The 27,987-nt window shown below is 41.8% G+C and overlaps 2 protein-coding genes across 2 annotated transcripts; one reads left to right on the plus strand and one right to left on the minus strand.

Annotated features, from left to right (window-relative positions):
* Positions 1-11,504: 11,504 nt before the first annotated feature.
* On the plus strand, positions 11,505-13,249 carry LOC146712171 (ladderlectin-like). Its single transcript, XM_085451973.1, has 6 exons — positions 11,505-11,580; positions 11,678-11,728; positions 11,962-12,071; positions 12,176-12,310; positions 12,590-12,701; positions 12,993-13,249. The coding sequence occupies exons 1-6, from the start codon at positions 11,505-11,507 to the stop codon at positions 13,061-13,063; spliced, it is 555 nt and encodes a 184-aa protein (XP_085308099.1). The 3' UTR covers positions 13,064-13,249.
* Positions 13,250-19,796: 6,547 nt separating this feature from the next.
* LOC146712172 (uncharacterized) lies at positions 19,797-26,290 on the minus strand. Its single transcript, XM_085451961.1, has 6 exons — positions 26,187-26,290; positions 25,882-25,923; positions 22,181-22,435; positions 21,857-22,093; positions 21,556-21,768; positions 19,797-21,478 (listed from the first exon to the last, which is right to left on the minus strand). The coding sequence occupies exons 1-6, from the start codon at positions 26,272-26,274 to the stop codon at positions 21,402-21,404; spliced, it is 912 nt and encodes a 303-aa protein (XP_085308087.1). The 5' UTR covers positions 26,275-26,290; the 3' UTR covers positions 19,797-21,401.
* Between the last annotated feature and the right edge of the window lie 1,697 nt (positions 26,291-27,987).

Genomic DNA, 27,987 nt, shown 5'->3' on the forward strand with positions numbered 1-27,987 from the left:
AGGAGAAACTCACCTGGATTTCCTTTTTCCACAGCAGACTGAGAGCTTCAGGTGGACCCTGAAGGAGGTCTCAGACACAGGTGGTAAAAGTACACACAGTCTGTACTGAAGTAGAAGTACTACTGTTAAAAATACTCCAAGTACTAATTCAACCTCTTTACTCAAGTAAAAGTAAAAAGTAGTGGCTGTGAAATGAGAGTAAAAAGAGCTGATTGAAGAACATTTCTAACACGTGTTTATACAAAGCTAACTGAACCATGTGCTGCATCAACGTGATAATAAAATAATATTATTCACTTTGTTTCTAATAAATATTCCCAGCTTGAATCAGACAAGTTGAACATGAGCAGAGAAAAAGAAGCAAATCCAAATATTCCTGTGTTCAGTTTTCTCCATTTACAGGCCGACTGTGCCTCTAAACAGGAACATGAGCAGGAAGAGGCTGAAGTGGATTCAGCAGGTGGAGGATGCCTAACATCAGCTGGAAAGATTTACTGTGACGTTTGTTTGCTGTTTTCGCCTCGTGCACGAGAACATCACCAAATAAACTCCAGACAGTTTTTAATATTTCACTGTTCAAGAGCAAAAAGACTGACGGACTGTGTTTAAGGCCACCTCACAAATGTCACACATGAAATATTCAGTGTTTATTTGCTGGTTTGTTGGCAGCAGCTCCTTAAAGTCTGTCACACATCTGTTTGACCGTCTCCAGTTAATCTGAGACACCAGTTAATCTGCAACAGCAGCATCAGGCGGCTCAGCTGATCTCTGGTGTGTAGCTGCTGTGCTGCGCTCCCATTCCTCAGTGAAAGCAACAGCAGAACAAAAACTCTCTCGATCCACATGTTTGAAAAGAAAGCTTTTAAACAGATGGACACACTCAGTAAAGGACAAAGAAAGAAGTAAGAAAAAATTAGAGTAAAGAGTAAAAGCAGGAGCAACTGAAACAGGCTGCATGCTAGCTGCCGCATGCTAGCTGACGCATGAGCACTAGAACTGTTCAACTTCATTGTTATGATTTTAGCACCGAGTTACATGAAATCCTGCATCAAAAAGAACAACACAGCGATCACAGACATGTTTCTGCCAACAAACCAACATTAACCCAGAAAAGCCTTTAAAACAACCTGCTGTGGTTTGGAGTAGAGATTCCTGAATTTACCAGGTGCACCTGAAGGCAGCACAATTTAAACCGTAAATAATGATGTAGGTGCGCAAATCCTTTTCAAGCTTCACAGCATCAAATGAGCCGGCTTACGTTTGTTGCACTTCTACACCAAGTTTTACGCTCACGTTTCTTCGTTGCTGATTTTTGATTTTTGTTCCACAAACCAAAAGAACAAAGATTCAACCTTTAATATATTTTCATGTGTGTTTCAAGCACTGTGACATATCACACACACACATGCTGAGTGTGTCACTGATAAAGCTGTGACACAGCAGCTCACTCAGTCCAGTCCAGGTAACAGACTCACCTGTTAGCAGCAGCTCTGCCCTCACAGAGCTCAGCTGCTTATTTCAGTCAGCAGGAAACATTAATATTATGGACTACAGCCGTCTGTCAGGGCCGTTCAAGGACACAACGTCACACACAGGTTTAAACTGTTAGACTCATGAATACCCACAACGTTCGATGCACATTTCTCTTTAACAGGAGCAAACGGCCTGATCAGATAATATAAGAACTCATAAAAGCTCATTTATGTAAATCTCTGCTTGGACCAGTGAAACAGTCTCACACTGATTAAACACCATCACTACTTCAGTAATGACAGAGGGGCGTAGGCGTGCTCGTGGGACAGCTTCCTCCAGCTGTGGAAACCAGATGTGGAAGCAGACTCCCTGATGTTGCAGTCCAACACCAGTGTGAGCAGAGAGGACTCAGCTGCTGGGCGGAGCTTATCTTCCTGTCCTGTTCAGCATGAAACTCTTCTTATGTTCCCTCTTCAGTCTGATCCTGTCTAACAAACATCACTGTTCACCTCCTCCTCCCTCTGTGACTCCTTCATGTCCACTTTACTCCTCAGTAAGTCTCCACAGCTCCAAGCCAGCTCTGCATTCAGAGTTAGTCCACGTTCTCACCTCCATCTTCAACCTTTCCTCAGCCAGAGTGTTGTGTCTGTGCTTCCACAGGCCCCGCTGGTTTACAAACTTGTTCCTGTTAACGGAAACAAGACGAACAGCTTTTACTTGCTAGCAAGGGAGGACCGCTCGGTGTGTCAGGAAAGCACTGAATCCACCCACAGACGACCTTTTACTGAACACAGTTACAGTACACACAAGCACCACCCATTGTAAAACCCCCTATGGTCAACAAACATAAGGCCCTATGTGTGTGTGTGTGTTTGGGGTGCGTTTGTGTGACCTCCTGCCCACAAAGGATGATAAAGCAGGAAGCTTACTAAGCAGCAAACAGAGCCCTCACATAGATGTGCCTATAACAAAACACTGCAGCCTCCCCACCAACAAACTGGCTGGAGAGGTGGTCAGAGACAAAGGAACGTCTTTGATCAGGCTGCTTGAACCAAGACTTACAAACTTAAGTAACACAATGACAACATTTAACAACTTGACTCCAACACAGAGCACTATCCCCACATGCTTCAAGACCACAACCATCATGCCCCTCCCCAAGAAAAGCCCAGCCACTAAACGCCTGCAGACCAGTCGCACTGACTCCCATCATTGCAAAGTGCTTTGAGAGAGTGGTGCTGGCCTACATCCAGAGCAACATCCCAGACACTCTGGACCCCCTGCAGTCTGCCTACCGGCCCAATAGGTCCATGTCAGACGCCATCGCTGCTGCCCCTCACTACTCCCTCTCCCACCTGGAAAACAAAGACCTCAGGGTGCTTTTTGTTGATTATAGCTCCGCCTTCAATACAGTCATCCCTCACAAACTCATTCCCAAGATCCTCAGCAGCTTCTACAGCTGCACTGTGGAGAGCACACTGACCAGCTGCATCACTGCATGGTACGGCAGCACTACTGCTATGGACCAAACGCCTGCAGAGAAGATGATCAGGACCCCGCTGCCCTCTGCATCCACCATCGCAGAGTCCAGAGGAGAGCTGCCTCCATCCTCAAAGACCCCACATCCCCCCAACACGGCTGTTCACACTTCTACCCTCAGGACGAAGGTTCAGAAGTTCAAAATCCAGAACATCCAGACTCAACAACTCCTTCTTCCCACTGCTGTCAGACTCTTGGACAGCTGACCTGTTTTAACAGTAATGTTTGCACATCAGGTCATCTTTCATATCAAGCTCACAGCTCCTTTGCACATACATCTACCTCACACTTACATTTAGTCTCCACTCATTTATTCATAGTATTTGTATTTTATCTTGTTCTATTTGTATTTATTAGCCTGCATCTGTGTGTGGACAGCACAGAGATCCACATCTGAAACCATCAACAGTCACATGTAGATCTGCTTCATCTTCAGCTCTGTGTTTCGTTTTTGTCTGATCTTCTCTGAAGCTTCCTGACAGTCAGCAGCTTTGACCTTTGACCCACATGAAGCCAACATGTGACACAGAGTCAGGACGCTCCGTGGAGATCCATCAGCACAGCAGAAACACGCTCGGGGTCATCATCTTTAGAAACTTCCTGTGGATCCTACAGTCTAAGATCCAGAGCTGTCACTAGGATGGTTCAGTCATTTCTCATCAGCTACAATTAGAACTCAGAGCTGAGCAAATATAATCAATCACATGCTGTAGAAACATAGAAGTTTCTATCCTTCAGAAAACATCTGACAAAAAGATCTAAAAGTGTGTGAAGAGCAACACTTGTTGTTCTCTAAATGTTGGGCCACAGCTGTAGAAAACACTGTGAGTGTTGGTCAGTAATTACATTTAATTTAATTTCTCTTTGTGCAGGTGAACACTGTCCAATCTTCTATCTAAATGACTGCTTTGTCTTTAAAAAGGTGAAGAGCCTGAGGCCGGTGACCTTTCCCCGAGTACATCCTCACAGCGGCTCACAGGACCAGGCCTCACTCCTGTCCTGCCAGAGGAGAAGCTTCAGACATCTGATCAGTGGAGTATTAGTAACACAGAAAACTAAAGAGGACGTGTTACTTTCATCTTTATTTATTTTATACATCTGTCATTGTTAGACATGAGGTTCACTGAAATCATTACAAACAGTTTTGTCAGATTTCTTTCCCTCTTCCATGTGACTGTGTCAGCTCGTCAGCATCTGTTTGGGACGAGAATGCACCAGGAAGTACATGAAAAGTACCATTAAAAGCAGGAGAGGTTCTTATATTACAGAAGAAGAGATTATTTAAAAAACTATCTCAATGCCATCAATGATTTAGGAACCTGAGAGAGGACTTGGTAAAATAAGACGTTCTTATAACTTCACCCTGTGACGGGCCAAGCTGCGACTCTCAGAGATGGTGATGTAGGTACAGAGCATGTGAGAGTGCGGTCCAGGAAATGTCTCTTCTAAAACTAGATGAAGGCACAAGGGGATCAATGTCAAGGTGTAGAGATTCGACATCTTCAGCCTTCAGTGGAGACTCCAGAACACCTGGGTGGGTATCATGACAGACAACAGAGAACAAATCCACGTTGAGACTTGGGAGGAAGGAGTGCTGGGCACAGAAGAGATGAAGAGTATCTGAGATGATGAGAAATCCATCTTCCTCCAAGCTGTGAGTACATCATAGTAAATGTGTCACACCTGTCCAAACCTCCCTCCACAGACGCTCAATTCTACATTTGAAAAATACAGAAACGTTGTCAAAGGTCAGTCGCAGACTGACAAAGAACAGCCAACAGCAATTCAGCTGGAGCCAGTCATGATGAAACAACAATAATGACAGTTTGATCTGAAGAGCTTCAGCACCTCTGGTTGTGCTTTTCCCACTAAGAACGCTTCCACATCCTCTCACAGTGAACATCACCTCAGCAGGCTCTGGACCATATCAGATTTTGAAATAAGTATTCAAACAACAGGACACACAAAAACTATTCAGATACCAGACTGACACACTTACAGCACTGAACAAATCCTGATGATTCCATGTTTAAAAATCACGAGACTAACTTCAGAATAGATTTAACGGAGCTTTGCTCACATGAAGGCAAAGGGAGCAAATCCAAATCTTCTGATCCAGCCAGAAAAAACTCAAGTGCAGTGCTGTTGTTGCATTAATGTTTGGGAAGTAACCATCCTCTCCTCAGACACAAGAGACCCTTTAAGACCAGCCTCGCAAAAGCAGTCACACTGAATGAGAAAGGAGTGGACAAGAGCTTTAAAAGGATGGCTGGAGGTCCACAGTGTTGAATTTGGTGGGTGGGTTGCACACACACACACACACACACACACACACACACACACGCACGCACACACACACACACACACGCACACACGCACACACATGCGCGCACACACACACACTTTGAATATTTGGCCATGTTTACTGTAGCAGATTCCCAAATAATAAATATGACATAACCCCAAAATGAATTATTAATATTTACTTCAGTATATCGACGTACCAACTACAGAAATGAAAAATACTTTATCACCTGGAAGAACTGAGTCACAGCTTTACTTCTGTGTGGAGAACAAAGCGTCTTCATCAGAAGGTGGCAGCAGAGGTCTCTAATCTGAATCTCCTCTTTAACTGATGGTCTCTCTTTGAAGTCTAAACCTGATGTTGAAAGAACAGTTTACACTGAACTGTCACAGTTAGTCTGAGGAATAAAATCTGCATACCTACTGACTACTTGTGGGATAAAGCAACAGAAATGAAGACTGGAAATAAAACGAGACGTTTCAGTCACACAGCAGAGCACTCAGCTGTTAGTTAATGTGATGACATTGAGCTGTGTTTGTTCAATAGGAGTTGGTAGCAGATGCAGAGGTGGTTCTTTAACTGATACGGTGGCTTTGAAAACGTTCTCATATCCCAGCACACAGAGTAAATCATGTATTATTATGTGAAGTGGCGATAAAACCGAATTAAAAATTGAAAAGAATCATTCTGTGCTGTCGTTGTGTTTAACTCCTGCATCTCGGTCACTTCTAATGACACATAAATCAATGTTCAGAAGTCATTGCTGTGTGTGAGACACTGACAGATGAAGCTCTTCTTCTCTTCGTGTCTTTGAGCGGCTGCTTCGATAAACTACTTTTGTTTTGATTGTCATGATCACCGTCGCTCTCACTGTCTGTGTGCGAGGAAATCTGGATCCTGTTCTCATATGAATGATGCTAATCTCCATCTGTCGTTATCATAATCTGTTATCATCCCAGCACTGAAACAAACTAACAGTTCACCTGTAACTCAGTTTGTAATCCACATGTCTGAACGACAGATGAACGTGATCGGCTCAGACGCTACTTGTCTGCATTTTTATTCTCTCCTTTGTTCTGCAGCTTAAGGACTGAAGCAGTGTGTGCATTACACCAGAGATTTGGATTTTCTTCTGCTTTTAATAAGCCTGAACTAACAGAATGCTTTCTACTCTATTTTGCTTGTAACTGTAGGTTTTTATATGAAATAAAACCATTTAAGCACAAACATCATAAATGATCTAAACATCAGATATTATCTGAGGAGTACCAGCCAGACAGAGTCAGGCTCACCTTAATGCACAACTTGGGAGAGAATTTTAAAACGTTGACACACTGATCATCAGACCTTCACGAGACAGTGAGTAATATATCAAGCTTGAGTATGAGTACGCAAATATTTGTGGAGATTCTTTTCTGAGGTCGGGTTACACCGAAGGACGGCTTTGTCACTCCCTCCTTGACAAAGCAGTCAGAGATGTGCGTATAGTGTTTATCACTGCTAATCAAGCCAGTAAAGTAAGATGTTCTTGCAGCGTTTAGTCAGTTGAACAAGGTTAATAAGGTCTTTTTCCACATCTGTTCAGCTTTCCTACAGAATATAATCCTGCATCCAAGAGGAAGGATTGACGGTTTGAAATAAGCTGTATTTTAAGGGGCTACACAATGGAGAGCTAATCGACATGTATTATTAAAACAATTGAGGTTACCACAGATTTTTGAAAACGTGGATGTTTAAATAAGGCAGAGAGATTAGAATATAAGTGCAGAATTCAGATATAGCTTCTGAACTTTAGAATGAATTATGTAGTAGTCATTTTGTGGAGTATTTCTTACTCGGCTTGTTTACACTCTGCCTGAGCACTCACACCACTTTATACAACACGCCTCATTAATGGCACAAGCTTTAAGTGCTTTCTATCCCACACTCACACTGCAGTGGGCTGTGGAGAACAACCTGGGGTCAGCATCGCGCCCGAGGATATTTGGCATGCAGACTGATAGATGTGCTCCCTTCTGAACCACAGCCACACTATGAGATCACATCCTTCTAATTACAAGGATTATGTTTCTTCCCTCAGGAGTTGGGATGATGGGCAGTGAGTACGACTGAACATAGAGATGGGAGGAGCTGAGGAAAGCATGAAAAGCTCTGAGACAGAATGATTGGCTGTTTATTATTTGACTCAATGGCACGTAAATCAATTCATAATCCTGCTAATGTGTGTTTCTTTCAGAATCTCTGGTTGCTATGCTCTCTCACAATTAAAATGAGTCCACAGTTCATTTCTTTTCAAACTCAGAGTCTTTTTATCTTTCATGTTGTTTTTACGTTGTTCTAGTGCAACACTCAGGCTGTAGTTTCCAGTTCCTGTGTATTATCTGCACACATGGTTTCTGACAACAAAGCTGACTTTGACTTGGAACATGTCGTGTCAGCAAAAGCTCTGGATAATGTTTCAGTGAGTCCTGTTCTCCAGACAAGAGATGCTATTTGGCAATAATAGCAATAATTTTCCACATGGAAAATCTTTCTATACAACTTTGTTTGCAGTGTGAGCTTCACTTCTATTTGTAGAAGTAAATACAAACACTCATGTTCTCTTGTCCTCTTATACTCTGTTCAGGTCTGTTGAAAATAATGTCCCAGTGGAAAAGCTTGTTAGTTTAGGCCTTTATAGATTCTGATGATCTCTGAGCAGCAGCAGCAGAAGGAAATAAACCTCCAACAGAACGAACTCTGGGAAATTCAGTCATCTTTTCACAGGTGGGGATGAGGTGAGAGAAACAAAGAGCTTTTAGAAATAACAGTCAACAAACACATTATTGGGATGAAGTCCTTTCAGCCTCTGTGCGACACACAGACAACCTCCCACAGACACAGACACACACAGACAACCTCCCACAGACACACACAGACAACCTCCCACAGACACAGACACACACAGACAACCTCCCACAGGCACAGACACACACAGACAACCTCCCACAGACACAGACACACACAGACAACCTCCCACAGACACAGACACACACAGACAACCTCCCACAGGCACAGACACACACAGACAACCTCCCACAGACACACACAGACAACCTCCCACAGACACACACAGACAACCTCCCACAGGCACAGACACACACAGACAACCTCCCACAGACACACACAGACAACCTCCCACAGGCACACACAGACAACCTCCCACAGGCACAGACACACACAGACAACCTCCCACAGGCACAGACACACACAGACAACCTCCCACAGGCACACACAGACAACCTCCCACAGGCACAGACACACACAGACAACCTCCCACAGGCACAGACACACACAGACAACCTCCCACAGACACACACAGACAACCTCCCACAGGCACAGACACACACAGACAACCTCCCACAGACACACACAGACAACCTCCCACAGGCACAGACACACACAGACAACCTCCCACAGACACACACAGACAACCTCCCACAGGCACAGACACACACAGACAACCTCCCACAGACACACACAGACAACCTCCCACAGACACACACAGACAACCTCCCACAGGCACAGACACACACAGACAACCTCCCACAGACACACACAGACAACCTCCCACAGACACACACAGACAACCTCCCACAGGCACAGACACACACAGACAACCTCCCACAGACACACACAGACAACCTCCCACAGGCACAGACACACACAGACAACCTCCCACAGGCACAGACACACACAGACAACCTCCCACAGACACAGACACACACAGACAACCTCCCACAGACACACACAGACAACCTCCCACAGGCACAGACACACACAGACAACCTCCCACAGACACACACAGACAACCTCCCACAGGCACAGACACACACAGACAACCTCCCACAGGCACAGACACACACAGACAACCTCCCACAGGCACACACAGATGAAACGAACATATATTGATGAACTCAGGATGACCTACTAGCCTTGTGTACATGTGAGAGCTTCAGGTATATAGAATTACTGAAGGCTGTTGTTGAGTGTTAGTAAAAGGCGTACATGTGACAGGCGTGTACTCTCTGACGTGAAATGTTTCTGAGGCCAAGGTAAGGCCAAGCTGGGCAGCCAAGACCAAGAAATGGACCAAACACACCAGAATTGTTATATGTAGCAACGAGCAGCACTTTGCATGTTGAAGGACACGTGTATCAGCAGGGGTGGCTTACCCAAGAACACGAGCCACTCTTCTGTTCCTGCTGTGGTTCTGGGCACACCGCTCCTCCTGGCTGCCTGACCCACGTCTTCTCCTTTCACCTTGAATCATGTTCGCTGAAGCCAGAACTTTTCTATGTCTCACAAAAAAACAAGTCACCTGTTCAACAGCCGTTATGTTTATCAGTAGGCTGGCTTTATTGTGCTCATTAATGCTGCAATAAGGACATAGTTAAAGCCTTGTATTCTTACTTGTATTGTTCCAACAATCGTGCTAGGTCAGGGGTGTCAAACTCAATCGCACAGGGGGCCAAAGGTCAAGGCACACTTTAGGTCTCGGGCCACACAAGATAAACATTTATTGAACACTAAAACAATGTTTTTAAACATATATATGAATTAAAAAAAGACAGGAATATTATTAAATAAACTTCAAAAAATAAACTTTAAATATTTTGCTCTCCATAAAAATATATCCTGTCAAAATTACACAAGTTAGAAATATGAACATGCTGCCAAACCCCAGAAAAAATAAATGAGAGCAAACACAAGGTTGGAGCCGCATGCAGACGAGCTGGGCGCTGCTGCAGGAGTGCAGCTAATAAACTGTGTGGGCCAGTCAGTGTCTCTCCCTGAGTGCATCATTACACTGCAGCTGCAGCTGCATCTGCACAGGTGCAGCTCAGCAAAGTGCGCTGACTTGGTTCAACATTACTGCAACAGGGAAAGTGAGGCAGGCTGCACTAGTGCATTAGTGACAGCTTCACTGCGTCACACCATGATGGGATAGATGGTCGCAGAGGGTCAGAAAAGTTGGATTTGATGGGCTTTCGCCTGCAGTGTGAACGTAGCCTAAGACTACTAAATGAAAACACGTGGCTCAGTAGCACAAAAGACCACTAAAGCTAGGAAACACTTATTTCAAAAGCATATGCTTTACTAACTATAAGAAGCTAACATTTTAATAGCTCACCTGAGTGCCTGCATCATGCACAGTGGCTGTGTCTTCAACACTGTAGCCCACACCGTTTACTGCATGTCACTGACTGGTAATCTGAAAGTGTGTGTGTTGTCCAACTGAACCATATCCTTTTGGTTTTTTATTTGGCAATATTGAGTTTGAAAATCATCAAGATGACATTTGCCATAATCTGGAGGTACTTAATGAACCGCAGACGCACAAAGATGCTTCTGTCGCCGTTTCACAGAGGTTTTTGGTTTCCAAGCAGTTTTCAGCCGAGTCCTCTGGGCTGCTGTTAAAGCTCCATGCTTGAGTTAGGACTTGGGTTTTGTGTTCTTCTACAAAAAGGTTTGAGAGACCATTTTATTTCCTTTTCTTTTCTTTCTTTGCACACTTGAAATGTATATAGTTGGTGTACTAATAGATCATCTAATGACTTTTATTTTACATGGAAGTCATTCTAAACTGTCCTTTTCTGTCTCATTTTCCAATTGGCTGTTCACCAAATCACTGTTCAGGTTGCTCCCCAATTTCAGGGGTGTCCCCAGTCATTACTGGGAAGAACAAAGGAACACACTGTTGGCATGTTTTATTTCATCTAGTGTGGATAATGATGAGTAAAAGACAGCTACCTTCACCATGCAAAACAACAGTGTGACACAAAGATGAGGTTATGTATCTCTGTGTTGACCATCAGTCAATATGACAAATTAAACAGCAGTGACATTTTATCTGGGTGGAGGTAAAAACCATTGTTATAAAGCGAAATGCCAGCAAGCATGGAGCTAAAATAAATAACAGTGTATTTTAGTCTGTTTGTTCTTGGTTTTGAGTGAAGGTACAGAAACAGTATATAAGTGCTGGTGTTCGGTTCAGCACCTGCACACTTGAAGGCTGAAGTTACAAGCTGACACTGATAACAGGGAAGATAAGGTATTATATCAAATGCTTGCTGGGAAGTGTCAGATTATTGTCTATCTTTTCTTTCATAAACGACCTACTTTGAATTTTCTGATTTGTACAGAGATGCTAAACATCACCATGAAGCTGCTGACTGTGTCTACACTTCTCTGCGCAATGGTGGCTCTGGGCACTGCTGCTGGTGAGTATTCCAGTATACTGAGCATCATCTATACATCTTATGCATGAATATATTAAACTGAAAATTATAATGAAAATCAACATTTGCTGTTGTCTAGCACTTCCAGATGAAGTGGCCAGTAATGGGACAGAGGCATCAATTTCAGCAGGTCAGTGGACTTTTCAGGTTTGAAACCAAAACTAATCACATTTTTATCATCAGTACAGCAGCTTTCCTACGTCAGCTTTCATAAATTTGTTTTCATGTGTGATGGACAAGTACATTTATAGCTTAAAAAAGTTCATCTTTAACACTCAGATAAAAACACATTTTTCATGAATTTATATTTTAAAAACTTTTCCGACACAGTAAAGTAGCTCAATATTCTTTGATTGTCTTCAGCAGAACATCATGTTGAGAAGAGAGCAGCATCTTGTCCAAGCGGCTGGACTCAGTATGGGAATCGATGCTTTCTCTATGATAACCGTCAAATGACTTGGGCTCAGGCGCAGGTAAAAGCAGTGATGTGAATTTATCATTTATCCTTTGTGCAATCTTAACTCTTTCTGTTTACGTTGTCATTTCTATAAACTCAGTCTGTTGATTTCCATTGTAGCGAATCTGCCAGTCCTTGAATGCAAACCTGGCATCTGTAAACAGCAACGACGAGTACCAGTTCATTCGAGCCGTCATATCTAGTGCCTCTCGTGAAAGTGGACTAACATGGGTTGGTGGCTCAGATGGTCAACAGGTATATCACTTATCATTATTCAGAGGACCCTCCCCCATTAGCAAGCACGTGGTGACAGTGGGGAAGAAAAACAATTTTTAACAGGAAGAAACCTGAGGCAGAACCAGGCTCAGGGATTAGTTCCCACCTGCAGTAGATATGGAGGTCTTTAAGATGGGATCTGATTATTCAAGACTTTAAAATTCCTTCTTCATATTATTGTATCTACATGCACATTTAGAACTTGAAACTGTAGCTTATTTGTGAACATATTCTTGCCTACGTTTTTCTGTTTTCTAGGAGAATTACTGGTTTTGGATTGATGGAACCTATTTCACATTTACGCAGTGGTGTCACGGAGAACCTAACAACGTTGGGGGAAACGAGCATTGCTTAATGGTGAATTCTTCAGGTAAACCTAAAAGCACAATGTAAGAGCACTATAAATGTTAAAGGAAAAAGGAAACAATACCCAGAATCCCCCAAATAATCTTTATGCATTTAATGTGACAAACAGTGATGAGTGAAAAAATGTCAGCAGTACATTTTTCCATCATATTAATTATTTACATAGTGTTTTGATGCAATGCTAAACACATGTATGTGTCAGGTGCTGTTGTTATACAGAACAACATATTTAGATCAGTGATCATTTCTCCATGTGATTGTGATTTCAGTTCATGCTGATTTTGTGTACTTACAGGAAGCAAGTGTTGGAATGATGGGAGATGTGACAGCCAATACCCATTTATTTGTGTCAGGGCCATCTGCTGATTCCTGGGCTCTCGTGAAGGCGTGGCCTACCTGACGACAGAGCAAATCCTCTAATATATCACAATAAGAATCTGGTTCTGATTTGATTTACTTCTTTTCTTTTACTGTAATGCTGCATAAGGAATGAAGCGACAAGTGACATAAACTGGAGTTGCTCTTTTAACAGGAGCAGACTGCATGTGTACTTGAAAGAATGCTTTTAGCAAAACGTTGTTTCCCAGAATGAATTGTTGTTTCTCATCTTCTTCATCATTAAAATCTTAAGCATTGAATCAAAATGGTCTGTGCATTTAAATGCTTCATGCTTATCAGTGTGCTCTTAAATATCACATACATCCTCACTGTAAAATCTAACTAGTTCTCTGAGCTTAAAAAACGTATGCAAACGCATTGCCTAGAAAACAAAGAGACACTAACAACGCTTGATGACTAAATTAGGACGACTTAATCATTGTGAGTACAAAGTACTACAGATGACTTCATTTTTTCTGAGTGAGCAATACTAATTATTTATCCACTGAAAAAGATTTGAAATCTAACAAAATAAAAATATATATAAATTTTGTGTTAGCTTACTATTTTAAATTTTGCTAATGTTTTATCATCCTTGAACTTGAGATTTATAGTAGAACACTTAAACACTATAAGTATGGCTAAAAAATAACTATCAGCATTTCTTCTAATGCAGTTAAACTCAGTCCAACGGTGATTTTCAAATGCAAGAAAGTATATCAGTAAACATCTTGGACACTGTTCTGCTAAATATCAAACAAGCATATTCCTACTATTGTGTCTTGTGCTGTTTAATAATTCTTAAACAATTATTAAATTGGTATTTGTATATTTTTTTGTTACACAATTTAAAACTTTTAAAAACGTATAATAAAGTATTTCTCAACCTCATGCACTAGCTCACGCTGCCTATGCACTGCAGAATGCTAAAGAAAAAAAACTTGTATGAACAGCACACAAGAGTGAAAACAGATATAAGATGCCTAGAAAAATCATATGAATGAAACTTGTATGTTTTGGATACTTATGTGAAAGTAATGAGAAAGTGGCCACTTTCATGAGTAAATCACGTAAGCCTGATATGATTCACTATATGAAGCAGGCCACATCTTATGCAGGTCTTTTATAAGTTTTTCCTATTTCTTTTCCATATGGGCAGAAACACAGTCAGCCCAATATTTATGTACTAAAACCAACTATGGTCAGTTGACAGCTTAAGTTATAATTATTTAATTTTTCCACAGAGCCATATCCACCCCTGCTTGTGTCACTCAACAATGCGAGTTTGATTGATGACCCTAGCCTTGAAATTTTGACCTTACCGGAAGTACTCCGGAAGTGACTAATCGATTCCAGGGCTGTGTCCCAATTAAGAGACCGCACGCTTGAAGTACGCGCACTACGCGTACTACGCGCACTACGCGTACTACGTACGGTGCGTACTATAAGTACGAGAAGTGCGGAAGTGAGAGGCGTGCTGTTCAGGTGGCCTAGCAACCATGATACTAACTGCGAGAAACGTTAACCTCTTCGACATGTCAATGGCTGTGAACAAAGAGAAACTTGTAAATAACTCATGAAAGAATAAAGTTATGTTGAAACCAAGCACACCATTGTTGTTCTTGTGACATTACCAATAAGTTTGATGTGTCACATGACCCTCTTCCTATTGAAAAAACAAAAGTTGTATTCAAGATGGCCGACTTCTAAACGGCTACCATGGTCACCACCCATCTTGAGGAGTTTGCCCCCTCACATATACTAATGTGCCATAAACAGGACTTTAATATCACCAACCATTCCCATGTTATTACAGTGTATCCATATAAATGGCCCACCCTGTATATTGTGTTCAGTACACGTCACTACAGTGGGATTTCGGAAATATATAAATACGGACAACAGGCTCTTCCACGGCAATCTCTTGTCGTCAATAAGCAACGTTTAGGGAGCTCTATAGTATTCAATGAGAGGACCCTGCACGTCAGTTCTCGACGCGAGGGGGTACCCTGCGCGTCGATAAGTGAAGCAGAGGGAGCCTGACCATGCGTCACACGTTTGTTCAGATAATGTAGTATTTTCTAGACTTCTGTATATGGACTATGTATCTTTTTTTCTTTTCCTTCAGCTTTCAGCTCCAAGTATTAAGAAATAATATTATAGTATAAAGAAATGTAGTAAAACTAAGAGGATGCATTTTTTTATTAGGAACTTGTAGGCTTGATAGGCTAAACACAACATTTATTTGATAGTTGAACGTGTTGCTCTGGCACAGCTACAAGCCATGTGAGCTCGTAGCCCCTCCCACTAGGATGTACTACCACAGTCGACCGTTGTAAAGCAGCCGCAAATCAATAGCAATACAAAAACCCTCAAAATCATTGAAGAACATTTGATAACCGAACACCCAATACAGATATACTGAATATCACACCATATCAGATCACCAAATTAACACTGGGTTACATTAACATTTTACCACAACTTCACCAGATGTAGCTAAAAAAAACTAGCCATTGAAAGAGGTGAAGAGAGAAAGATGGCAGCTTGGTCAGCACTAGTTGCCTCTATAATGTATGCAAATACATGCAGGTCGGAATCTCCGCCCCTTAAGCGCACCCCCGGACAGTGCCAGCAGATTGAAACTGAAAAACAAAAAATGTGATACAAAAAATGTAGTTTCAATTAATTGTTTTTTCACTATCAATTTTTTTTAACTTTCAATACAAGAGTACATTTATTTCAGTTACAATATTGTTTTTCAGTTTCATTTTAAGGTGGCATCGTTCTAACCCCATGATTCTGACTGAGAGACACCATACCACTGTGTTCGGCCACGATGTGCTGAGATCAGTGAGCACATACTACACATACAGTTAGTTTTAGTTTGTTTTCCACTTTATTGTTCAGTAACTGAATTTCTCTAAATTGTTTTGATTTATAATTGTCGCATTTGCAATAACTTAGTTGGATTGTAAGGTTTAATGTTTTCATATATTTTTTGGAAAAGTGTTTTAACAATACGTTGCATTAATGCATAGTTTGTATGAGAGATGTTTTATTTTTTGTCATTTATGTCAAATATGACGTCATCAAACTTCTAAGTTGTGAATTAAAGCTAAAACAGCATAATTAATATTTGAGTTGCTGACCCCTTCTGTTGACAGGTCAGGTTTACTGTACACTGGATTGTTCCTGAGGTGCGAGCCTTCCCACCTGGACTTTGAAAGACTGAGATTCGCTTCTTTCTTGATGATCTGCTGCACTTTGCGTTGTGGTAGGACTGTATCACTCACACTTTCACACACAGCTGGTTATAACACCACTGACTGACATTCTCTCACCCCTATTTTCTTTCACACCCTGGGAGTTTTTGGACTTTACCCCTTGGACATGTTTTATTTGGGACTTTAAATGATAAGCTGTTGTGTAGAACATTCTCCACATGTGAAAGGTGTGTGAGATTTTCATCTGAATGAACACTGAATTTGTGTAATCTGCTTTCTATAACAGTTAAGGAGTCAGGTTACTAGGGTGTCCCAACATTGAGATCAAAAGTTACTATTTTTATGTGTTTTACTTTGCTTTCATTTGTTGTTCTTTTCTACAATTGTAAATCGCCTTTAACCTGTGGTTGTCAAACTCATGCTTTATTTCACTAAAGCCGGTTTGTTCTTTTGAGTTACATTCTTGTCTCTGTGTCTCATTAAAACACATCCCTGTGCTTCTATAGTCGAACCTATTGGCCCATTAATATATTCTTTAATTAATAATAATTAATATTGTTTTTTCCTGTTACTGTGTTACACAACCATGTCCAGGTACAGTACACAATGTTCCTGCTTAAACGGTGCTGAACCGGTGCTTAAAGAATGGAGAACACAAAATTGGTCCAAAAACCTCTCATGTTCAGCTGTTTTTTGTAAAAAGATAACAATGTTAGCCTTTTCTGCAGCTATGGGGCTTATATGGTATCACTCTTGGCTGGAAGCAGTGCTTAAACAATGGAAAAAACACAAACTTTATCCAAAAACCTCTCATGTTCAGCTGTTTTCCACTTTTTCTTTGGTCATTTTAGCCTTTTTGGCCAGGGTGAAGGGAGCATCTGCCATCAAACAAGAAGACAGCCGCATGTAGCTATGATGGTGTTTGCTAGTTCACCTTACATGCATTAATGTAATAACGTGGTTAGCCTACTCAGCGTAAATTACACACGAACAACATTAAGCTACTCACGCAGAGAAGAACGGCTGCTGCTGCATCATCATCCTCATCATTTCTGCTACACTGGCAGGGCTAGGGGCCAGGACTCTCCTCTTTGGGTTTTTGGGGGATGTTGCTCCGGGTCCGATAACTGGCAACCAACCCGCAGTAGATGTGCTCGGTGTGAGGTCTCGCAGCAAGCTATCAAATACGGCGCATTTCTCGGCTTTTAAAAAAACGCTATGCGTCGCCAGGTGTTTCATCGGATTCGAGGTGTTACCTCCTTTGCACAGTATCACAGTATCAGCTTAAAGCACTTGTTGCTGCTGAGTTTGCATCTTTTGCTGTGAAGTACAGCCAGACTTTGACCACTTCGCCTTTTTAATCTGTAGCTCTGCTCTAAAAGAACGTACGTACCTGGGCCCGCCTACTATCCTTGGAAAGGTAAAATGATTGGCTAGAATCCAAAGTGTATCACATCTCAGGAAAAAAAAGCACCGAAATGTGCGCTGCTTTTCGGTCTGGTTACTACCGTTTACGGCACCGGATACCGTTACCCATCCCTACATATAACAGACAATCAACACAGGACGACATAAGGTGCAATGTGCAAAGACAGAATAAAATGATATTGTGTGTGTGTGTGTGTGTGTGTGTGTGTGTGTGTGTGTGTGTGTGTGTGTGTGTGTGTGTGTGTGTGTGTGTGTGAGATCACAGCAGCAGGTTCATGGCCTCACAGGCAGCTCACGGACAGGATGGAAGCAGTTTGTGCATGAAAAGCAGAAGTCCCAGTTTGTCACTTCAGGTTTGACTGAGCTGTTTCCAGAAGAGCTAAAATAGACGTCCAGCTGCTGAGATCAGTTCCACTCTGTTGGGTTTCTTTGTGACTGTTTCCTGCCGGTATCATTACAGGTCATTTTAGAGTTTTTGGAGTGAAGCAGCTGCAGCGTCCTGATGGTTCCTCCTTTTATCGTTGCTGTTAAAGCAGAAATAACCAGATTATAAAGGAGTCTCACTCATGTTTCTGCACTCTCATCCAAAGACGGTTCGGTACTGGGACCATGTTTGTTTATTTATTACAGGTTAATGTTCAGTCTCATGTCTCTGAGGTGTATCTTCTTTGCTGATGACACAACTTTATTGTAGTCAGGAACATTTACAGCAGCTTCTGGATCCCATGGAACGTGAACTGGTGACTGTTAGTAAACTGCTTTGATTGTAACACATGCTATTCACCTCTCTCTTCACTTAGGAAAAAATGTTTAATATTAGGAAATCACTCATTAAATATTCACAAAAAAATGTAACAAATGAAGTTTCACAGCAATATTTGTGAAGCGGTGCCAGGAGACCTGAGACAAACATCAGCTGGATCATTTTACTTTGAAAAACTTGAAAAAACATGATAAAGTTGCTGTAGTTTTAGGACACTGACATAGTCGTGTCGTCAGACTCCTGAACACTCAGAGACTGGGCTGACACACACACACACACACACACACACACACACACACACACACCAAGTTACTTTTCAAAATACTTAGCATTTTGCACATTTCCATTGCACTGTGTTGTCTTGTTTATTTGCAATTTTTGCACATTGCACTTTACGTAGTCGTGTGTTTGTCTGTTATATGTCATGTGTAGCACCAGGGTCTCAGAGGAAAGCTGTCTCATTTTACTCTGTACTGTACCACTGCACATGGTTGAAATCACAATAAAGCCACTTGACTTGTATATCTGTACATTGTCCGTACTACATCTGTATATTTGCTTTTTGTATAGCAATATAAACATCTGTATACTTAGCTTATTTGTACATACTCTGTTCATAACTGTCCCCACCTTTCACACTATCCTTATCTGCATATAATCTGCTCTTATTGCACTTACTGCTCTTGCACATCTGATTAGATGCAAACTATATTTCAGTCTCTGTTTATACATTTGTAATGACAATAAAGTTGAATCCTAATCCTAAAGTCAACAAATTCATCATTTATTCAATTCAATGCAATGAAATTTAAGGATTTATTAGATGATAATATTAAAAGACATAGAAGACATCCAGAAGCTGTTTGAAACGAGGGATAAAGGAGGGCTCGAGTGACCCGACAGAGATAAGCAGAGGAGAATGGATGGATTTAGTGTTTGAAGCAGAGGTTTTGTTGGTTTGGTCTCTTTCTAACGTGTTTATTGGGAAGACAAACAGATGCCTGACTGACATGTGCACTGTGAGTGTATTAATAAAAACTCACAGAAGGCTGAAGTCACCACACAGAGCAGACTGTGTGAAACAAATCAACAGTGTCCAAATAAAGTGAATGATTAAACTCTGAATGGAACATTTAAATGAAAAAAAAAAACTTTACAAAAGAGGAAGTGATGTCACAGACGTCACAGAGCAGTGTGATGTTGACTCATGTCATTGCATGCTGACCTTTGATGACTTTTGTTTAGCTCCTGTGCCCTTAAAACCATTAACTATGAAATAATCACCAGAAAAAAACGTTTTTTTATTGAATGTTTATTGAACCTTCTGACGAAACATAAAAAACAGAACTTAAAAATGTAACATTCTTTTGCTTATGTGAGTTTTAATTTGTATCATATTTGCTGCATCCAGCAGGTTATTGTGTAAAATGTAAAATGACGATGTAGAAGTGTGAAAAACTCACGCATCAAATATGAGACACTTGGAGTTAAAGTTATTATTTTGCTTTTCTTCAATCTGCTATTTGCTGACATGTTCAAATAATTTGTTGGTTAGTAAAGAAACAAGTTGATAAATAATGAAGTGAGATTAGGACACAGTTTGGTGCTTTCTGTCATCAAACAGGACTGAGGAGGAAAACCAGCTCAGAGAGTTTGAAGGTTCTTCAATGACACAGTAGAAGAAGAGCTGTGAGGCCACAGTAAAGTTTCAGAACTGAACTAACTCTGTCAGAGCTTCCACAAACACTGATCAACACACTTATTAAACCTCCTGCCATCTAACCCTCGTTTTTGCTGAGTTCTCCCTGTTTTACCTTTTGGAATCTGAATTTGTTTTTTATAAATCCAAATTTGAGCCGACACACTGGACATCTCAAAAAAACTCAAAAACACAAAGTTCCTCTTCAGGGATGAAAGTAAAAAACTGTCATTTGGAATCTTAATGGAATACAATCTGGTTTAATTTTATCGTTTTATCCATGGAACTGAAAATTCATGGATCTGAGCGTTGAAATATCATTTTTTTAAAGAGGTCGTGCACACTGCTGGATTGACTGTATTTAGTCAGCCGTGGCAGAAACCTGGGATTGGTAATAAATATGATAATCTCCTAAAACTACATGGCTTTTTTCTCCTGCTGATTAAAATAAAACCTTAACAAAGCTGAAGAACTCAAAGTGCATCAACCGTTTCTTTCACCATCATTCTGTAAAACGCCGGCGAACGCTCCCAGTGTTTGATACCATATATCCCAGTGTTTCCCTACCACTGTGGCGCAGCACATAGGTGTGCCCTGAGAAATGATCAGGTGTGCCGTGGACGATTATCTGGTTCCACCTGATTAGTCCTCGAAGTAATCGAGTAACGGGTGGAACAATTACATTCTCTTCCACTAGAGGGCAGTACAACTACCAGCTCTATTTAAATGAGTTGCCAACTGGCAGTAAAACAATCGGACCTGGTTCTGGAGAAAACTCAAATGCAGATGAAGGTCCTAGCAGGAGTAGTAGTCAGAAGAAAGTACAACAGGTACACTGGGGACAAACCGAGCCGATACCACTGTACCTGGTGTGCAGGGAAAAACTATCAATATACTTTCTGTGATATTTTTGTTGGTGGTGTGATTTTTCTAATGTGAAATATGTGCCGTGGCTCCCAAAGGTTGGGAACCAGTGGTAAATAAATGAAATGCAGTAAATAACTTGAGAGAGGTGCACAGAGATTTCAATGTTTGAAGATGCTAACAATGTCAAACAAAGCTTTCATCCAATAATTCAGTAATTCATCAGTAGTTTGAGGGTTATTGATCGATCAGTGAACAGATCAGGTTCTGATTGAGAAACTCAGAGTGAGGACTTCAGAGTTTTCAGCTTTAGAAACATTTAATTCTATCAGAGGATCCGTCCGCTCAAACATAATGCTCAGTGGTGTCATCATGCTCGTCAACATCCAATGGCATCTCCATGGAGACATCATGTTTGTTACCTGTGGGCAGAGTGGAGAAATCAGGACAGTGCTGACGTGATCAAAGTGTTTCTGTGAGTATCTGCCTGAGTTTGTACCTGAGCTCCTGCTGCAGCAGATGGACAGGAGCAGGATGGTGCAGATGCAGGACGGGCAGAAGGCCAACAGGTGGCAGATGACTCTGATCCAAGACACAGAGGGAGAAGAAGGGGAGGAAGAGTTGGTGAGAGGAGGAAGAGTGGACAGAGAAGAACTGGCCTCAGAAACTGGAGGTGGAGGGACGGACTTTCTGAGAGTATTTATAGGAGACCCTGCAGGAGACATGATGAAACAGGTTAATGAGTCAGCTCAGCAGGTCAGGTCAGGTCTTTAAACACAGAGTTATGTCAGTGTTCTGACCTCGGACCCTCAGAAAGCTCTGAGGAGATGATCCAAATGTGTTAGAAGCGCACCAGTAGAGACCTTCATCAGAGTGCCTGACATTAGGGATAACGTGTTCTGCTTTAGACCCAAGGAGACGTCCATTCATGAAGAAAAAAGATGGAACTGTTTCACCACTCTTCTTCTTGCATTGCAGAGTAACATCACTTCCTGGTCTCACAGGAAGTGCAGGGATCTCCAGGATCACACCTTTTTCTGAATAGCAGGTAAACAGAGACAGACTTCCACCATCAGATTGGAGACACACAGAGACAGAGACACAGCTGGAACATCTCACTGTACCTGAAACACTGATGGACACTTCATCGCTCTGCTGTCCAGATGAGCTTTCACACCAGAAGGTTCCACCGTAGGACGAGTTACGATCCAAAACGCACAAACTTCCACTCATCTCAGCTGCTCCACAGTCCTCAGTGGGTCCTCCGCTGGTCATCTTCACTGTCCATCCATCAGCTGTCTGTCCATCATCAACACAACTCAGAGACACTGAAGATCCACTGAAGACCTGCTGAAGGTTTGGACTGACAGACAGAGCCACTGGAGGACAGACAGACAGATAATCACCACCAAAGAGGAGAGGACCAGCGTCACGATGATCATCAAACTTCACACCGACCTGCATCAAAACCAGAATCCAAATGTGGAGCCAGCTCACATGGGCATGGTTGCCATGGTAATTTGAATTTGACAGGATGCAGACCAATTAACTCTTTACTTGGCATGACTGACTACAACTGATCGGTGGGGGATGGTAACTATGGAGATGCCAGGGGAAAAAGAAGAAACCCAAAGAGTAGGTTCATGGATGTCTTGAAGGAGGACGTGCAGAGGGTTGGTGTGACCGAGGAGGATGCTGGGATAGGATGAGATGGAGGCAGATGACCTCCTGTGGAACCAGCTAAAGCAGCAGCCAATAGAAGACGAAGAGGACGACACATGAAGAAGACTGCCACTTATTTCAAAGTTCTCATCCAGAAATTTGGCTTGCCCTCTAAGGAACATCCTTGAAACCTGGGAGACCTACAAAACGTTTACCCTGAATTTCAGGGAGAGGTGGACCACCATCATATCCCTTTATAAATAAGGATAACAAAGAATCCACTTAAGGAAAAACTTTTATTTCTATCTTCTTTGTCTATTTAGTTGGCAAAACTGAATTTCTGTTGAGGTGATGTTGTTTTCACATACTGCTGTTTAGTATTTGGTTTGTTCTGAATAAATATCCATGTAGCTTGCCATCACCAGTGTGTGAATGTAATGGGTGGATGACTGGATATGTAAAGCGCTTTGGGGTCCTTAGGGACTAGTAAAGCGCTATATAAATACAGGCCATTTACCATCCATTTATTTCACAGTGAACCAATGAGGATGCTTACACCAGCTGTCAGTGATCAAAAAACCAGGGCACATCATGGACAGGTTGGCAGTCCATAACAGAGACATCACTGTCAGTTAATCTAACAAGACTCAAACTCTTGACCTTCGTGGTGTTTGGTGATGATGCCAAACCTCCACGACCATGCCAACTGTCAGAATACCATTCTGCTTAGTGTGTGTATTAGTTAGAGTGTGTATTAGTTAGTGTGTGTATTAGTTAGTGCTGTATAAGGCAGGGTGCTGGAAAGGAGAGTCCGTCCACTAGTCGACCCATTGCTATGGATCATTAGATCCTCATAAAACCGTTACAAGACCTTGGTCCTCATAGCTGGCAATAAGTGGAACTCGTTCCCAGTGGGTGTTGGACTCTGCCAGGGCTGCCCTTTGTCACAGATTCTGTTGGTTTGGGAATCTGACCAGGATGCCTCCAGAGCATCTCCTGGGTGTTCCTGGCATGTCCACATCTCACCCAGGAACACTTTACTACTGTTTCCATTGTTTCTCCTGCCACTTGGTGTGATTTTCTGAAAACATGAAATTTCATTTCATCTATATGCTGATGATTGCCAGCTTTATCTACCTTTCAATCACTCTGATAGCTCATCGATTGGACTCCTGCTTGATTGTCTTAGCAAAGTTAAATCATGGATTTAAATGTTTTACATTTTTATGAACAAACAGTGGAAGCAATTTTATTCAGTCCCAATCGTTCTTCTGGTATCCCAAATGTTCACTTTGCTGCTCTGAGCCCTCGCTTGAAGAGCTCTGTTACTAATCTTGGGGTAAAAATCGACACTGCACTTAGTTTTGATGGCCACATAAATGGGGTGGTGAAATCTTCATTCTATCACGTCAGATCGAAGCTAAAGCCCTTTCTGTCCAGGCATGAACTTGGAAACTGTGATCCATGCTTTGTCACCTCTCGCTTCGAATACTCCAACTCCCTTTTAATGGGGGTTGGCCAAGCCACTCTGTCATGCCTGCAACTGGTGCAGCACGGTTTTTACCTCATTTAGTTCAAAATATAGTGAGAATTGTACCAACACACATACAGTATGGCTCAGTTAACCAGAGATGGAACTAAAGTGTGTCAATAAAAATAACCTCTGTGGCCATTAATGTTTCGACAGTTAGTATTAAAGACTATAAATCTGTAAATCATCAATTATAACTGTCAAAAATGTGTATGTGTCATCAGCATAAGAGTGGAAGAGCTTTGTTTAAGAACTTTTAAAGACCATTAAAAATCAGTGCAATCAGTACGTAGTTTTGAGGCACAGGCAGATTTTAAAGGACCACACATGCCTCTGACACATCGTCAGATATTCGTATTCTGAGTTTGAGTCAAAGCTAAATGTAAATAAAATAACTTAATTTTTTCTTTTGCAATTATTGTGCAAATGTATTCTAAATCAGCAAAGAATCAGTCTGCAGGAAATTGTTCTCTGACAGCCACACCTTGGAGAAAACTCATTTCCGTCGTTTGCATCCACAATCTTATTCTTTCGGTCAAAGTCAGAGTTTGTGAGAATGGGTGAGGGTAGGGATGCAGATCGACTGATAAATCAACGGCTCTCTCTTCACCATGACGGACCGGCATCTGTCAGTGTCTGCATCACTGCAGTCGCACTAATTCATGCAGGAAAGTTTCTTTATTTTTGTGTCTGAGAATTTTATGTTTAATGTACAGTACGATTCAGTCACTATGTGTCTTTTGCAATGTGATATTTTTATTAAGTATCTTGAAAAGTATTTGATATATGAAGTTAAAAATCCTTATTTAAGGTCCGTGTTATGTGACATGGAATGACTGACCGTGCCTGCGTAAACTTATTAACAAAATGTTTGCTTATTTTAATCATCTCTGTCTTAACACTGTTGATATTTATAAATTTGGACTTTTTCCTACGAACCATTTATTATACGTACGTCATAATACAAAAAGTAAAAGCCAGGATGTTTTATGCTTAACGCTTATTACCAAAAATATCAGATTATATTGTGAATAAGGGTGGATGTGTTGTTCTTTAATGCATCTGTCAACCATCCTGATACGTGGAAACAAGGGTGATGACAGACGGATATTTACTCTGGTAAATTATCCACAAAATCTACAACTTACTGTAAGTCTGTGACTACAGGGTCAATGAGGGACCTCTTCAAAGGGCTTTCCTTAAGATTAAGACTGGCGAACAGTTTATTTTAAAGACTTTAAGCAGTAAAAATGTATTAATGGAAAAAGTACAGCTGGTGGAGAACATTGTGCATAAGGCCATTCACAACCAATGAAAAAGGCCATATTTAAAAAGATTTATAACTTATATGAAGAATTAGAATTTTACGGCACTTCCAAAAGAATGAATAACTCTGTAAAAATGAGTAATGTTGGAAACATGTAACTGCTCTGTATTACATGTAACTGCTCTGTATTACATGTAACTGCTCTATATTACATGTAACTGAGTGGGATTACTGCTGTTAGACAAACATTTAGTATTGGCTCAGTTTATATGAAACGCACTCTGTTCTGTCACAGAGATCTGAATACTGGGAATGACTGCAGACTGTCTCCTGAAATCATAAATATAAACTTAGAAAAGACTCACCTGCAGAAACAGTCGGTGCAGACAGCAGCAGCACACACACACCTGCAACAGGAGGGCAGAGGTCACTGAGGGTCAGAGGTCAATGAAAGCTCAGTTCAGAAATGATGCTGTTTTAGGATTTTTATGTTCCTCGACTGAAGGAAAACCAGAACCAAGAACCTCATCCCGACTCTGAGCAGAACAGGTACTGAGCTCATGTACCTGCAGATACTCAGGTGATACATCAGTGGAAGCGTCCCTGATGCACTCATGCAGACGTGCTGTCTGAGTGCGTGTTGGATGAAGCTGTAAGGATGTTCACTCACCCTGGAGCAGACAGACGGACGCAGTCTTCATGTCTGAGTGACGACTGAGAGTCTGAAGCCTGAGCAGCAGAGATGCTTTCAGCTTCATCACTTCCCTGTTACACGCTCAACACTTCCCTCTGCTCCACGCTTTCACTACTCGTCTGACTGAGCTCAGTCAGAACGCACCTGCACAAAATCAGGCATCAAGTGAAGAATCCCTCTGTTACACCAACATCACAAGTTCATTATTAAATGATCTTTTTTCCATGTAATCCTGCATCTTAATCATAACAAGTGACCTCCTCCTGGTGTGTGGTACAGATCCTGTCTGCCAAACAGAGACATTATTCAACGTTATTGACACAGGACCAAATCACAACAACAGTCGCCTCAAGGTGCTTTATATTGTAAGGTAGCTCCTACAGTAATACATACAGAGAAAAACCCAACAATCATATGACCCCCTGTGAGCAGCACTTTGGCGACAGTGGGAACAAAAAACTCCCTTTTAACAGGAAGAAACCTCCAGCAGAACCAGGCTCAGGGAGGGGCGGCCACGACCGGTTGGGGTGAGATCACACTTTAAAGTGTCACTAGTCCATCATAAATCATGCTGACAGCGTCACAGATCTGAAGAGAAACCTACAAAACAGCAGCATATGGCCTCACCTGTGCTTCATCATAGCCACAGTCAGAGACAGGATCACTGAATCAGCAGAAATGTCTGGAAACTCACCTTAATCCTGAACATTTCCACCTTTAACGCCACCATCGCCCTGAACTGGGCTGGAATATTAACGGGGATAAAATAAAAACCTACAATAACCTGGTTGCATTCAGGTGAAGACCCCTAAAGGTGTTTCTCAAACTCTGCAGAAGCACCTTCAGATTTTTGCCCATGTTTGCAGTAACATTGCAGCTCTATGAGCGCCCTCGCCTCTGTCAGTGCGCCCCAGGGCAGCTGTGGCTACAATGTAGCTGCCATCGCCAGTGTGTGAATGTGTGTGTGAATGGGTGAATGACTGAATGTAGTGTGAAGCGCTTTGGGGTCCTATGGACTAGACAAGCGCTATACAAATGCAGGCCATTTACCATTTACCTCATCAGGTCACCCCACAGGTTTCAGATGGATCATCTAAAACTTTCACCTTCTTCTGGTGTTTCCTGCTTTTGTTTATGTGGATGTCTGCTCTGGGTCACTGTTGGACTGACAGGTTAGCTGAAGGTGTTCAGATATTCATTGTGGATTTAAATATATGTCCATTTGTCCTGCAGCGTCAGACTTTGGTCCTGCACAGTGCTGCGACTCTCAGTTTGTGTTTTTATCCTGCACGTCTCTACATGATGCTCCTGAAACTGTTTCTGTTTCTTTTCCTGCTTCATCTTTTTCCTTAAAAGGTGTCGTGATGGCGAGCCGTGACTGATGATGGGAAGTGATGAACTTTCAGTCTGTGTTGGTCGGGTCTGATTTAGAGGCAGGTGGATTGATCCAGATATAAATTGTAGTCGATCAATGCTTTGTTTCTGTGTTCAATATGTAGCCCACAGAATTGTGTTGCTTTTGTTTGTGATGGGGGGAACATGAAGTATGTAAAATGTGAGTGTTTGTGTGCTGAGTCTCTTTTGTTTACAGCCTGTAACACATTTAGGCAGGAAGCTTACTGGTATGTTTGACTGTGTTACTCATTACTGTGGAAAGTCACAGTCACAGTGGGTTAGTGGTCATTAAATGTTTCACACCGATTTAAACCCAGTGGGGGTATTCCCCCCCCCCCCCCAAAGAGGGACAAAAGGACCCCCTGATGGTCCTTTTGTCTTA

This window comes from Copadichromis virginalis, linkage group LG3 (assembly GCF_057382275.1).
Source record: "Copadichromis virginalis isolate Kocher_CV1m ecotype Utaka linkage group LG3, C_Virginalis_male_GT1.1, whole genome shotgun sequence".
Taxonomy (NCBI): domain Eukaryota; kingdom Metazoa; phylum Chordata; class Actinopteri; order Cichliformes; family Cichlidae; genus Copadichromis; species Copadichromis virginalis.

What these genes read in the sequence shown, in the direction of transcription:
- LOC146712171 (XM_085451973.1), top strand. Translation starts at nt 11,505, where the DNA reads ATGCTAAACATCACCATGAAGCTGCTGACTGTGTCTACACTTCTCTGC. An exon ending in GTGGCTCAGATGGTCAACAG is followed by an intron (nt 12,311 to 12,589) that starts GTATATCACTTA and finishes TCTGTTTTCTAG; the next exon opens with GAGAATTACTGGTTTTGGAT. An exon ending in CTTAATGGTGAATTCTTCAG is followed by an intron (nt 12,702 to 12,992) that starts GTAAACCTAAAA and finishes GTGTACTTACAG; the next exon opens with GAAGCAAGTGTTGGAATGAT.
- LOC146712172 (XM_085451961.1), bottom strand. Translation starts at nt 26,274, where the DNA reads ATGAAGCTGAAAGCATCTCTGCTGCTCAGGCTTCAGACTCTCAGTCGT. An exon ending in TGCACCGACTGTTTCTGCAG is followed by an intron (nt 22,436 to 25,881) that starts GTGAGTCTTTTC and finishes TCTGTCCTCCAG; the next exon opens with TGGCTCTGTCTGTCAGTCCA. An exon ending in AGTGTCCATCAGTGTTTCAG is followed by an intron (nt 22,094 to 22,180) that starts GTACAGTGAGAT and finishes CCTGCTATTCAG; the next exon opens with AAAAAGGTGTGATCCTGGAG.